Below are 15,160 nucleotides of genomic sequence, written 5' to 3'. Positions count from 1 at the left end.
ATCTGAAAGACTAATGTATTTTCTTCACAATAGATTTTACATTAGTAAAATAAATCTAACTGTAGTTCCTGGATCATCTAAAACCTAAGTGCTGTAATACTGTGTTTGCCTGGTTGTCAGTGTGCCTCTGTCTGTGCTGTGTATCTGCTTGCCTGTGAACCTCTGTCTTCTTAGCTTTCTCTATCTACTCTGTCCATTGGCCTCTTTGTGCCTAAGATTCGTTAATGGGTGTTAAGAGATAAATCTGGATGCACTGTGTACTTTACAAATTTCCTGTAATTTATGCCTAGTTGTTTGTAATCCTTTACTTCTAGTGCTGTAAATACGTTATATGTAGATGCCAAGGAGGAACACAGAGTAGGTGGGTATTAATAATAGGATTTTGCAACTATTTGAAGAAATTGAATGTGTTCAAATATCTCTAAACCCATTCACTGGCATTATTAGATGTTGTACAAAATAACAAATTTTTTTTCATTGCTTTATAATTTAGATAGTAGAAGATTAATTATTAAAGTAAGAAGCACAGTTTTAATGTTCAGTATACCAGATGCTTTGATCTTTTCATTTTATGGAAAAGTAAAGAGGATGGGTATTTTAATAGTTCAAAAACTAGAAATTTTTTTTGGTGTGAAAGACAGCATTCAAAGAAACTATTAATGGTAAAATGAAGGTTTAAACTAAGCTTCCTTGAATGAGTAATTAGGTGGGCAGTGGCTAGCTCTACTTTCTTGGCCTCTTTATTCCTTTAACCCCCACTGTAAGCTGATTTCAAGCGCTACCATTCTGCTGAAATTGCATTTACTATGGTTGCCTTAGATCTCCTGGACATATCCAGTAGATACTTTATAGTAGTAATACGTAGCTTTCTTGTTGCCTCTTTAGCATTTAGCACTGTTGACTTTTTTTTTTTAAGTCCTTCCTGCCCTTGATGTTGAAGCATCATTTATACCTAGTTTTTCACCTACCTCTTTAGTCTCTCTCCTCTATTATTGGCTCAGATGCAGCATACCTTCTATTTTTCATGCTCTTAGGTCTTAAGGGAAATATAATTGAATATTGGATATTTAAAAATAAGAGAGAATCTTGCAAATCTTGTAAAATAGACTACAGTGACATGAATTATTCTAATGCTGCTTAAGAGTTTCAAAGAATAATAAAATTGATATTTTCTCATGCTCTGCATTCATGTGATGGCAGGTAGATTATTCTTAAGGTATTTTTGGAAAATGCAATTTAATCTAAACCAGAAGTATAAGATGAATATTTAACCAACACATTTAATTTTCTGTTGTTGCTTTATTATATGCCAGTTTCTATATTGTTTACAAGCCATGTTTTGTTTGCAAACCATATATTGTTTATGCCATATCTAATTTTGAATATGTTCCAAAATGTTCTCACATCCTGTTGGCCAAAGCAAGTTATAATGCCACATCAACTTCAAGGGGTTGGGAGATAAATTACACCTTTTAAGTTGGAAGAACTGTGAAGTCACTTGTGGTTTTAATATAGGAAGAGTTGAAAATCAGGCTATTAATATGATCAGTCTACCATATGACAGGTGTAGGGGATAGTATTATTATGCATTAAAATTTTTTTGAATGGATTTTATGTTATTTTTTTAAAGCAGTCGGAAAATTACCCCTGTCTATGAAATCCTATCATATATGAGTTATCCTGAAAGGTAAATCTGCTGTAGACATTTCAGGGAAAAGAGAAGTTGGGGAAAGGAGTGAGGATTGCTCAGAAAGCTAATAAATGTACTGTTTTGGTTTATTATTCTCCCCTCCTCTCTTTTTTTTCTTTTTTATAAATTTATTTTTATTATCTATTTATTTATTTATGGATGGCTGTGTTGGGTCTTCATTGCGGTGTGTGGGCTTCTCATTGTGGTGGCTTCTCTTGTTGTGGAGCACGGGCTCTAGGCACATGGGCTTCAGCAGTTGCAGCACACAGGCTCAGTAGTTGTGGCTCACGGGCCCAGTTGCTCTGCGGCATGTGGGATCTTCCTGGACCAGGGATCGAACCTGTGTCCCCTGCACTGGCAGGTGGATTCTTAACCACTGCGCCACCAGGGAAGCCCTCCCCTCCTCTCTTAACCCTGGATCCCTTCTCCCATTTCTCCCCTCTTACCACCAACCCTTGTGTTACTGTTTACCTTGCATCCTATACTTTTTTTAAAAAAAAATTTTTGGCCGCATTGGTTCTCTGTTGCTGCATGCAGGCTTTCTGTAGTTGTGGCAAGTGGGGGTACTCTTTGTTGCGGTGCACGGGCTTCTCATTGCGGTGGCTTCTCTTGTTGTGGAGCATGGGTACTGGGCGCACAGGCTTCAGTAGTTGCAGAGCGTGGGCTCAGTAGTTGTGGTGCTCAGGCATAGTTGCTCTGCAGCACGTGGGATCTTCCTGGACCAGGGATCGAACCTGTGTCCCTTGAATTGGCAGGTGGATTCTTAACTGCAGCGCCACCAGGGAAGTCCCTCTACTATTTTGGGGGGGCAACTTTTTTTATTGTGGTAAAAACGTACATAACAAAAGTCAATGTTTTAACCATTTTTAAGTGTACAGTTCATTGGCATTAAGTACATTCACGTTGTTGTGCAATGAGGATTCTTTTTTTTTTTTCTTTTTTAAATGAGGATTCTTAAAAAGGAAAAATCATATACTGTTAGGAGAATCATGGAATGCTTAATAAGAAAGTGCTTTCAAAATGAGCCTAGATGGATAGGTGAATTTTGGTGGAGGGACTTTATAAGTAGAGGGAACCCTATGAGCAAACAAATAAAGGTGGGGATAAAGAAGAGACTTCAGGGAACAGCAATTAGCATTATTAACTAAATAAGCACAATCAAAAAGAACATTTATAGAAATAACTCATATAGTAGGGCTGTTGGTGAATTTATAAGTATTAAGACTTCTGCTTAATAAACAAGGAATTGGTTAAAAATAGTATGAATTTTTAGAATAATTGCTAAATCAGTTTTTCAGAGGTAAAAGTAGATTTGGTCTTTGTCATTCATTAAATGTTCTAGCCAGCAGAAGATTTATAATTTAAATAATAAATGTTATTTGATTATAGGGGATATGCTTTAAAATATTTTACTCTCAGAGATTGCCAGTGTACCCACACTACACATTAAATATTATTACAGGAGGTTTTGTGTGTCTCAGAGAAGTCACGCTGACAGTGAAGTACCAAGTCACCCTAATGGCCTCATCCTATTAGAAATTAGCTTGTACCTAAGAATTGTCACTTCACAAAGTGATGCAAGAGAATACTGCTTTGCCTGAGACTTCACTTTGTAGTCTAAAATGGTAGCTGAATTATAAGAGTTTTTCATTTTATTTTAAAATAAGCAAGTTCAAAAAGGATCCACCATATTTGGGTAAACTTTTTTAATGTAATAGTTGTCTAAAGGAGTCAGTTTGCCAGTGTAAAGAGACTGGTGAAGCATTTAGGGACAAAGCCAGTCTGAATTATCCTGACTTGTGTTTATTTAAAGCACAAATATTATAATAATAAAGCTCAAATTTGACCTCATAAAAATGAAAGACACCTATAATACAAAAGATAATGCAAGATAAGCAGTAGATTGAGATAAAACATTTTAGCCACATTAAACAGTTGGAGGATTATTATCTAAAATATATAAGTAGCTTCTATATATAACACTCCAATAGGAAAACTAACAAATGCTAAGAAAATTAACAGAAGAAAAATGCAAATAATTATTTAAACATGGAGGAAAAGTCACCAACCTATTCAATAATCAGAGAAATACAAATTAATTAATGTTAACTTTTGAGGGGGTCTATCAGATTCCACCATATTTGGTGAAATTCAAAAATTGATAATCATGGCATTTCAGAAATTGATAATAGCAAATGTTGGCAAGGATAGAGAAAAACTAGTATTCTAGATCTGTTAATAGGAAGGTAGGGCTTCCCTAGTGGTGCAGTGGTTGAGAGTCCGCCTGCCGATGCAGGGGACGCAGGTTCGTGCCCCGGTCCGGGAGGATCCCACATGCCGCGGAGCGGCTGGGCCCGTGAGCCATGGCCGCTGAGCCTGCGCGTCCGGAGCCTGTGCTCCGCAACGGGAGAGGCCAAAACAGTGAGAAGCCCGCGTACCACCAAAAAAAAAAAAAAAAGGAAGTAAACTGGTAAGGCCTTTTTTGGACAGCAGTTTGGCCACTTCTAATAGAATTGATCATGTGTATACTCTTTGACCCATCATGTCAACTTCTAGGAATCTTTTCTTTAAAATATTTGCATATGTGTGTAAAATAGTATGTCCAAGTATATTAGTTACAGCAATTTTTTGTGAAACAGTATATAAAATATCTATTAATAAAGAGGCTTAACATGGTTGGTTACTTCAAAGGGGAGGGATACATGGAGGAGAGGTGATTACTTTTTCATTTATAATTGTGTGCAGAAAAAGTTAACAAGCCTGTGACTGCTATCCTCAGAAAGGCCTACTTGCAAGATTGGCCCTTGGCTGGGGTCTGGACTCTTGGACTTTGGGGAGGGTTCCCATCATTCCATGATAAGAATGGCTCCCTTTGCCTTTACTGTACAAATATAGTTTTTGTTAAACACCTACTTTCCTTATGGAAATCTGGGAATTTGGTTCCTGCTAAGACAGAGATTACCTGTATGATCAGCCACCAATAAACACTCTGGCTACTGAGTCTCTAATGAGCTTCCCTGGTAGACAGCATTTCACCAGTGCTGTCACAGCTCATTGCTGGAGTAATTCAGTGGGTCATGTGTGACTCCATTAGGGGAGGACTCTTGAAACCGTGTGCCTAGTTTCTTCTGGACTTTGCCTCATGCTCCTTTCCCTTTGCTGCTTTTGCTTTGTATACTTCAGCCGTAATAAATCATAGCTGTGAATATGACGGTAGAGATAGTGCTGTGAGTCATCCTCATGTATCACTGAACCTGCGGGTGGTCTTAGGAACCCATGGCACAATTTGACATTATGGTTTGAATGTTTTAGCATTTGCATGCATTGCTTGTATAAATTTTAAACTTAAATTTTATATATTACCTATTTAAATTATATGTATGTATGTGTATACATAGGCACACATATATACCTCATCTCTAAGAATATGTTGATGGGTTTTTATATGTGTGTATTAGCACCCATTTATTCTGTACATTTTCCCCCTGGTGATAAAAGATTGAAAACTTTCCTTGACATTGTAGGTAATATAATAAAGAAGCAAATCAAAAACAAAGTGTCTTCAGGTATGTTATTTAGGACAAGGGGATTATTACTTTAAATAAATTATTTTAAATTACACTTTTTTTTTTTTTTTTTTTTGTGGTACGCGGGCCTCTCATTGTTGTGGCCTCTCCCGTTGCGGAGCACAGGCTCCGGACGCGCAGGCTCAGCGGCCATGGCTCACGGGCCTAGCCGCTCCGCGGCATGTGGGATCTTCCCTGACCGGGGCACGAACCCGCGTGGCCTGAATCGGCGGGCGGACTCTCAACCACTGTGCCACCAGGGAAGCCCCTGCACTTCATTTTTTTATCAGTTTCATATGTCAGTATGATGGTAAACCACAAGGATCAAATTTCAAGTAGCATTTTAAATGTATACTCTCAAGTTATACAAACTCTGTTATCTCAGCTTATTGAACTAAGTTATAAATGTGATAGAAGGGTGCCAATTCATTGACTATGTGATGCTCTGAATATGGTGTCAGTGCCCATTTTGTTTAAAAGACTTGCCATGCTTTACTGAATATGTGATACATGGAAGATACTAGGTATTTTGAAGGAATAAAGAAAAATATAAAAGATTATCTCTGGAAGACAGAAAATTATTATCTTGGGTGGCAGCAGTGATTGTAGTGATGGGATAAAACCTGTAAACAAATGATGGATAGAAGAAGCAGGAATGATAAATACTTTATGACCAAGATCTACTTTTGGAATATATGCTTCCTGAGGGCAATATATTATTCACCACTATATCTGTACCACCTAAAAGAATACCTGACACATAGAGTAGATTAGGAAAAATGATATAAGACCAGTCATCCTCATGAAGGTGATAATTGAATCTTACTTTTTCCTTTTATTATAGGTGTCCAGATCCAGTATGTCAGCAAGCTGAGAAAGTAGGTTTTTTTTGAAAATCGTAACAGTTAATTCATGAGTTGAGCAGAGCTATCTAATGTTATATGAATATTGTGTGGCTTGGTAATCTGAGACACTGTAATGGCACTTACCAACAACTAGCTGGTTCCTCTTTAGTGGTTAGGGCAAACAACTATATAGGTAGAGATATTCGAAGACAAAATCATGGCCTTGGTAACTTGGGGTAGGAAGTTATGTGCAAGATTTCTTGCAGAAATCTTGATAATTATATGTAAGTAGATCCTAATTTTTATCATGATTGAAGTTTGGCTTTTTGTTTGATTTTTGTATGTTATATGAAAGAGGAGCACTGTTTATCGTTATTACAAAGAGATATTCGAAGACAAAATCATGCCCTTGGTAACTTGGGGTGCACATAACTTCACAGTAGTGTGATCTGGCCTTTTCCGGACCAAGTCTAATATAATGCCAGGATGAAATACTTTTTGCAGGAAATTATCACTATCTAATTTCAGAACTTTTTCATCACTCTAAAAAGAAACCCCATACCCATTACCAGTCATACCTCACTCCCTTTCACTCCAGCACCCTGGAAACCACTAATCTACTTTCTAACTATAAATTTGCCTATTCTGGACACTTCATATAAATGGAATTATATAATACATGTTTTTTTGTGTCTTCTTTCACTTAGCATAATGTTTTCAAGATTTATCAGCTGAGCATGTATCGGCACTTTATTCCTTTTTGTGGCCAAATAATATTCTGTTGTATGACTAGACTACATTTTGTTTATTCATTCATCAGTGGATGGACATTTGGGTTGTTTCCACTTTTTGGCTTCTATGAACAGTGTTACTATGAGCACTTGTGTACACGTTTTTGTGTGGACGTATGTTTTTAGTGCTCTTGGGTATATACCTAGGAGTGGAATTGCTGGGTCATATGGTAACTCTATATTTAACCTTTTGAGTAGTTGCCAAACTGTGTCTCTATTAAGAATTTAAAACTTAATTTTTATAAACAAAAGTTTGCCACCCTACCCTGACTTTATCTCTACTTGGTCTTCCCTTCTTTTTGAAAAACGAAATGATTATGTGAAAGCACATCCTTTATTATACTTAATTTTTTATCTTTTAAAAAACATAAATACCTTATATTAAAGCATTTTTATGCATTGATAGGAAAAATGGGCCCAGCAGATCCCTAAATAGTAATTCCTTATGTGTTACTAGACTTGGGGAGTGGAATGGGAAGTTGCAAAAATATGGCTTGTAAAGTTAAGTCTGGTTTGCCAGGTAATTTTCAAGCTTTCGAATAAATCATGGGACATATGTGATCTCTGTGTAGACCCATAATGGAATGATTAGGGAGAACATCAATGACAATTTATTGTACCATTCCGGAATTTGGCCCATAATTTATTTTGTCTAATGCAGCCTCAAATAGACTTGCAATATACAGTTGAAAATTGCTTTCTGAATTTTTAAAAAGAAACTGTAGCTGGTAATGAACAGTGTGGTCTCAAGTATTGTACTGTGGTATGGCATCAAATCTTAGGGTACACACAAAAAGATTAAAATGCTCTTTAAGAAAAAAAAATCAGATAGTATTTGAGTATAGAAATAAAGATATTTTGGTATTTGCTAGTTTCAATAACAAGTCAACTAATCTGAGGCAGGTAATTAAAATATTCCCTAAAATTCCTCATCTGTTAATCTTATATGGTCATCTCAGTCTTTACATATTTAAAGGCCTGCCCTATGCTAGATGTTGGGTATGGTGCTTTATATGCATGGTTTAATGAGCATAAATGCATTTTTTTCTGTCTCTACTCCTTGACATACATACATTAATTAGTTATTTATTTATTATACTATTTTGTCATGCTCACCAAATTTTCTCTTTTTCCTCAGTCATTCAAAGGGTTTCTTTGGGACTTCCCTGGCAGTCTAGCAGTTTGAATATGGAACTGGAGGGATTTCCCTGGCAGTCCAGTGGTTAAGACTCTGTTTTTCCGATGCAAGGGGCACGGGTTCCATCCCTGGTCGGGTAACTCAAATCCCACATGCCCCACAACGTGGCAAAAACAAACAAACCAACAACAACAAAGCGTTTCTTAAGTCTTTTTATTTTTAATTGAAAAGACAATATAATTAAAGGAAAGAAAATTAAGTTACCTATCATCTTATACTTAAAACAACTGTCTTTCTTCATTGGTAGTGGGACTGGAAAGTTAAGGGCCAGGTTTGGGAGATGTTTACCGAGGTGGACTCACCAGAACCTGAAACTGACTGGATGTGCGAGGAAGCAAGTGGACATATAACGGGAAGAGTCCAAAACTACTAGGACGTTTTTAAGTCTGAATGGTTAAGGGGGGCAGAGGTGCCACGGAAATAAAAAGGGACATAGAAGCAGGTGAATTTCTTTTTATCTAGTTAGGTTTGAGTTGCTGTTGTGGATGTTCCGTAAGCAGTTTGAATATGGAACTGGAGGGATTTCCCTGGCAGTCCAGTGGCTAAGTCTTTGCCTTCCAATGCAGGGGGTGCAGGTTCAATCCCTGGTCGGGGAGCTAGGATCTCACATACCGCGCGGCCAAAAAACCAAAACATAAAACAGAAGCAGGGACGTCCCTGGTGGCGCAGTGGTTAAGAATCCGCCTGCCAACGCAGGGGACACGGGTTCGAGCCCTGGTCCAGAAAGACCCCACATGCCGCGGAGCAACTAAGCCCGTGCGCCACGACTACCGAGCCTGTGCTCTAGAGTCTGCGAGCCACAACTGCTGAAGCCCGCGCCCCTAGAGCCTGTGCTGTGCAACAAGAGAAGCCACTGCAATGAGAAACACGCGCAGCGCAACGAAGAGTAGCCCCTGCTCCCCCTGCTCGTTGCAACTAGAGAAAGCCCGCCCGCGGCAACGAAGACCCTACACAGTCAAAAATAAATACAAATAAACTAATAAAAAAATCTTAAAAAAAATATGGAACTGGAACTGGGGAGAAAAGTCAGCAGAAATACAGATTTGGGGATCGTCATAAATGTAATGGTTAAAGGCATGGAGTCAGGAGATAAACTTGCTGAAAGACAAAATCTGAGGAGAGGATAGTTCAAGAGAGAACACATGCTTTAAGGGGCTGGATGCAAAGGATCAGAAAGGGTTAGAGGAGAATCAAGAGACACTTGTTTCATGAAATTGAAGAAAGGAGTTTTAAAAGGAGGTCATCATCTGTTAAATACTTTATAGGAACTGAGGCTTTTGGTTTTGATGCCTTTTGGAGATTATTGTTGACTTCATGAAAGTAGTTTTTCAGTATAAGTGGTAGAGGGAAGAGTGAAATTTTCAGGGGGTTCAGGAGTTAATGGTTCCCCAGGAAGTATAGGTTTCTCTTTAAAAGTTTGGTCTGTTGACCACAGCTTTGTGGCAGTCTGGCCTAGCAAAAAATTATTTATTTCCATATAGTGGCAGATATGAATTTAGTTTCTTAAACTGCAGAGGTGACTCTTCCTGTGCTACATTTTTGCAAAGATGAAAATAAGAATTGTGCATCCATGCTATTAATTTGAGGGGTCTTCTTTGTTTTCTTTTTTAGTTGGACAGTTGATGTTATTATAACTGAATGTGTTAAACCTGGGACTCGGTATTCTCAAGCTCACTGTATGTTTATATTATATATTTTGGAATAAGGAGATTAGTGACGGATTACTTTGGAATACTTTGAGAGTCTGGGCTTGGCAGAGTATTCCTCGGTGGAATCTAAAGGGTAAAGAGCACTATAGTGATCATGTTTCCTTAAATCAGACACATAACTAGATAAAGGGAGCCACAGTCAGAGGCCATAGTAGTAATACCCAGGTTTTGGAATTTTTGAGCAATTTGCTGTGGGGACACTGGGACAAAATATTTGAAGTTGGGATTGCCCTGGAAAATGTGGAACCAGTGGTTACATGAGTTAAATAGTTAGAGGGACATGAGATAAAGGATGATGAAACAGATTAAAGAGAAGTTGAGGGCTTTGTGAGTAGAAACAAAATAAACCTGGGAACACTTATTTTCCCCCATTTGCTGTATTAACAAAACAATTGTATTGTCCTCTTAGTTAAAATAGGATTCTACTTTTTGTCCATAATAAATATAGCCCAGAGGTAGGGAGGGGATAAACTTGGATTATATCCTCCTAATATTTTGATCTTGAGAAAGTACTGTATTTTCTTTTCAAACCAGAGAACAGGAGGCTTTCCTTTAAGAAAAGGAAACCATTTGCTTGTTGTCTAGGGTGTGCAAAAAACGATTATAGTCTTGCTGTGAAATTTTTTTATTACCTTTTTTCGTAAAAACTTTTATGGTTTGCCATATTCATTGTTTTAAAATATAAAGTCTGTAGTGCAAAGTTTTATTTAAAAACGAATACTCAAAATGAAGATCCATTGCTTCATCTATTCAGGGAGGATTATAAAGCTACTATGTTGAGGAGATCTCCTTTGCTGTTATTTGATGGAACTAGGAATTGAACCCCAGCTTCTCTGACTCAAAGCTGTCTCACTGTGAAGTGGTAATGAAATTTAAGGAGTGAGAGAAAAATCATTTCCTAAGTTTACTGGTCAATTCTGATTTGCATCCATTTCTTCTGAACATAACCACCTGAGAAAACCTAAAGAGTATACTGACTTGCTGCAGTTTGTCACAGGTTATGATTGTAGTAGCTGGTATTAATAGAGTAAGAAGATATGGTCCGCATCTTCAGGGAACTCATGTTCTATCAGGGATGGTATATGTGCACATATAAATAATTATTGTACATTGGGAGATGTCCTAGATGGAGAGGTATATCGCAAGTGCTGTGGGTAGAGATGAGGAAAAGCAGTATGGGAGGAAGTGGAAGATGGGATTGGGTGCCAGGACTATTCTCAGGGAATGTTGCAGCAAGATGATATCTGTACTGAGCTAGAAAGAAGCGAGGAGTTTGCTGGGTAGACTACTAGGAAAATAACTGAAGCACCGAAATCAGGATGATCAAAGAGTAAAAATCATTACTCTTATTAATACCCAAAGACTGGTACGATTGGCCCCTGTTTACTTCAAAGTATGTCCTTTTAGTATCAGCCCTGACTTAGCTTTAATGAGAAGGCACTATGCATTTCTGAAGAAGAATGGCAGACAGTTTAGTCTGTCATGCAGCTGTAGGTAAAGCGTGAGCAAAGATAGAAAGATGAATTTTGAAAGTCAGTTTCATATTTTGCACCTAAAGGTAAACATTGCGGTTGTGTAGTTGAAAGACCCGTTAGTTATTTTAGTTGCTTGTAACAGTTATTATTAGAGGCATACATATTTTTATATAAATATATTTGTAAAGATTTAAGAACAGCCAGTTAAGTTAGAGATAGTACATGTTTGGTGGAAATTATACTCTGATTTTACTACTTGCTGCTGTTACTTTGTATTTGAGGTTTTAAAAAAATTTATTTTGTCTTGGTAATCATCCACCTTGTGTGGTTGGATTAGCTCAGTAGTATTACGATTGAGGGGCTTTGGTGACTGATGGAGTTAACATTTCAGGCATAAAACCAGATGAATTTTTTCATTTCACAGTTATTACCGTGTGCCAACTGTGTGCCAAACGCCCTGCCTTTTAAAATTCAGATGGATTTTCCAGTATTTGCCTCAGAAATATTTCAGAGCAATGGCAAAAGCAGTACTATATAGATTTTCATGTATTTTGCTACAGTGTAACTCTAAAGCTTGAGGTAATTCCATTTTATTTCACTTTAAGGTAATGTTTGGATTTGTATAGTGTGTGCATATTTACTAAAATTAGTGTCTTATGAAGCTGTTTTTTTTTTTAATTTTTTTTTTTTATTTTTTAACATCTTTATTGGAGTATAATTGTTTTACAATAGTGTGTTAGTTTTCCCTCTACAACAAACTGAATCAGTTATACATACACACATGCTTCCACATCTCCTCCCTCTTGCATCACCCTCTCTCCCACCCTCCCTATCCCACCCCCCCAGGCGGTCACAAAGCACAGAGGTGATCTCCCTGTGATGAAGCTGTTTTTTAAGTGTTAATGACATTCAGGAATTTGGGGCAGTAGTGTGTGGCCTAGTGACAGAGTACGAGAAGGCTTGAGCTCCAATATTTATTTATAGGCCATTTTATACAAAAAGAGTTTGAGTTAGCTTAATTTTATTTTAGCTCTACTACTTTTCTGTCCATTTGTTTTCTTAATTGTCCTGATTGAAAATCCAGCCAACAAGTAAATTTAACACTTGTTCCTGTCTACATTTATTCTGAATTCTAAGTCTGTTTGGTGAGTATGAAGAGAATTAGATAAGTTTTAGCGGTGGAGCTAACACAGCTTGCTGATGGATTGGCTGGATGTTGGGGGTGAGGGGAGGCAGAGGTAGGAATCACGATGATTCCCAGCTTTGAGGCTTGAGCAGCTATTGAATGGTGGTGTTTTTGGACATGGTTGTGATGCCTGTGAGACACCCAGTGACAACTGAGTAGACAGTTCACTCTTTGACTGGAGAGATTCAACAAGTGTCGCAAACACATTGTCACTAGCTTTGGTCCTCAGATAAACAAGGGAACTGTTCTACCCTTTTAAAGAACCAAATCTTGACACACAACTGGATACCTTAAAGAGGATAGTCATATTGCATGTGACTTTAGGGGCCTCTGAGAATCAGTTATTGATTTAGGATTGGGGAATAAAACTTCTGTGTTTTTAAGAAATAAAGAGAAAGTAATTTGTTTGGAACTTTAAAACAGTGCATATTAAACTCCATTTTTGTTTGCATCACAAATTCTAATGTATTAGAGACATCTCTGTGACTTATCTGAGAAGGCTAATTAAACAATTCTTGAAGTCACCCATTTTAATGTGATTTGCATTGCACTAGCTGTAAAGTACAATAAGATAGTCCCGTCTCTTCTTTCAGCTTTATAGTCTAATGGGTGAGACATTAGACTGTAAATACTTTTCAGAAGTGGTAATAAAACAATATTATTGACTACTAAGTGCTGGGAACTGGGAGCAATGAGGAAGGGAGTGTTCAAGAAAGACTGGGGGCTTCCCTGGTGGCGCAGTGGTTGAGAGTCCGCCTGCCGATGCAGGGGACACGGGTTCGTGCCCCGGTCCGGGAAGATCCCAAATGTCGCGGAGCGGCTGGGCCGGTGGGCCATGGCCGCTGGGCCTGCGCGTCCGGAGCCTGTGCTCCGCAACGGGAGAGGCCACAACGGTGAGAGGCCCGCGTACCGCAAAAAAAAAAAAAAAAAAAAAGAGTACATATACAGTCTAAAAAGAACTCAGAAGGGAAAGTTTATTGTTGCATGAGGGGAGTAAGAAACTCTGAAGGAGCTAGGACTTAAAAGATGTATAAGATTTGGAGGTATGTGAGTGGAATGACCACTAAGAAGCAAAGAAAGAGCATACACAAAGACACAGAAAGATGATTATCATGATAATTTTTAAAAGTCGAATCTCGAAAGCATCTTTTTATGGTGTTTTGTTTTGTTTACCAATTACATACTGCTGGTGTCAAGGGCTACCAGATCTGTACATTGTTGTATTATTCTGATGTTTTAAGAGATTTAGGAAGGAGTTTTTGTTTGCTGTACCTCCCAGTTTATCTAGAATTTAATCTCAAAACTTTGTGGGTTTTTTTGGTTTTTTGTTTTTTTTGCCACGCCTCGCGCGGCTTGTGGGATCTTAGTTCCCCGACCAGGGATCGAACCTGAGGTTCTGGCAGTTAAAGTGCCGAGCCCTAACCACTGGACCCCCAGGGAATTCCCTCAAACCCTTTTAATTCTTTCATTTAAGTACTTTTGTTTTTGGTGGTGTGGCTTTTTTGCTCCCACTTGCTGCTGAACAGTGATCTCCTCCCCATCCCTTTTTTTGCTACTTGATAATTACATTTTTCCTTCTTCATCCCTAATCCGTGCTCCTCCTCTCAAGAAAAATCCTTAATCACTTTTCAGAAATTGTCAGTGCTGCCAGTATGTACATAAAATCCAGAGGAATCTAAGAATTCTTGAAAATCAACATCCATTCCTCCTTGCAGTCGATCACCATACTCCTTCCTCTTGAACATACCTTATACCAGTGGTTCTTACGCACAACCCCCAGACAGCAGCTGCAGCATCACCTGGAAACTCATTAAATACAAAATCCCAGGCTGCATCCCAGACCTACCAAATCAGAAACTCTGAGAGTGGGGTTCTGCAATCCTCCTTTTAACAAGGCCTCCAGGTGACTCTGAAGCATGCGCAAATTTGACAGTATGAATGAAGCATGCTTTAAAATACTCAACACTCCCAAGTAAACAAATTAGCCTAGAATATGTGACTCCTTTTGATCTCTGATCTAAGAAAGGTTTTATTTAAAGAAAGAAAGAAATCTATAGTAGCAAATAACATTTAAAGAGTTTCAGTAATTACTCAATAGTAATAGTTAACATTTATTGAGCCAATTTTTTCATGCCAGGCTCTTTGGTGAGAGTAGTAGGTATTATCCTCAGATCACAGAGGATGAGACACAGGTTAAATTAATTCAGTGTCTTATAGCCAGAGAGTGTCAGATCAAGAATTTTAATTCAAGCAACTAACTATAAAGCTGATCTTTTTGTTAGGAAATAAGTTCCTTTTTGAGGATATCTTTTTAATACAGTTGGGTAGAATTTTTTTGATGCCAATTTTTTTAAAGTACGAAACAGTTTTTATGTTTAATAGGCCACCGTTTTATTTATACTACATCATAGATTAGTATCTCTAAGGGGTATGAAAATTTCTAAGTTCACTACTTATGTAGACTTATTTTAATAGAACATTCTTCATTGGAACTGTGACATTAGAAGGCATCCCATGCTGTGCTAGTCTTTAAGAAAACTGAATGTATAAAAATTGAAACTCAAATTAGATATTTGTACACAGAAGTGTTCTTAAGTTTCATTACACGAGAAATGAGAAGTCATTTTCTAGAAAAACTTTGTTTTGCACATTTCTCAATAACATAATTTGTCTTGTAAAAGAAGAAATGCTTGGAGTGAT

The 15,160-nt window shown here is 37.8% G+C and overlaps 1 protein-coding gene across 2 annotated transcripts in view; it reads left to right on the top strand.

Moving 5' to 3' along the window:
* PTPN12 (protein tyrosine phosphatase non-receptor type 12) overlaps window positions 1–15,160 on the top strand; it is a 90,094-nt gene that overhangs the window by 13,485 nt on the left and 61,449 nt on the right. Inside the window, exon 2 of one of the 2 annotated variants that reach the window (XM_059074958.2) lies at window positions 6,101–6,134. The exons of the other annotated variant lie outside the window; for it this stretch is intronic. Coding sequence (XP_058930941.1) covers window positions 6,101–6,134 — 34 coding nt within the window. The remainder of the gene's footprint in view (window positions 1–6,100; window positions 6,135–15,160) is intronic. 2 annotated transcript variants of the gene reach the window in all.

Source organism: Kogia breviceps, chromosome 9 (genome assembly GCF_026419965.1).
Source record: "Kogia breviceps isolate mKogBre1 chromosome 9, mKogBre1 haplotype 1, whole genome shotgun sequence".
NCBI lineage: Eukaryota > Metazoa > Chordata > Mammalia > Artiodactyla > Physeteridae > Kogia > Kogia breviceps.
The sequence above is the reverse complement of the archived record's forward strand: the minus strand, read 5'-3'. Positions and strand labels throughout refer to the sequence as shown.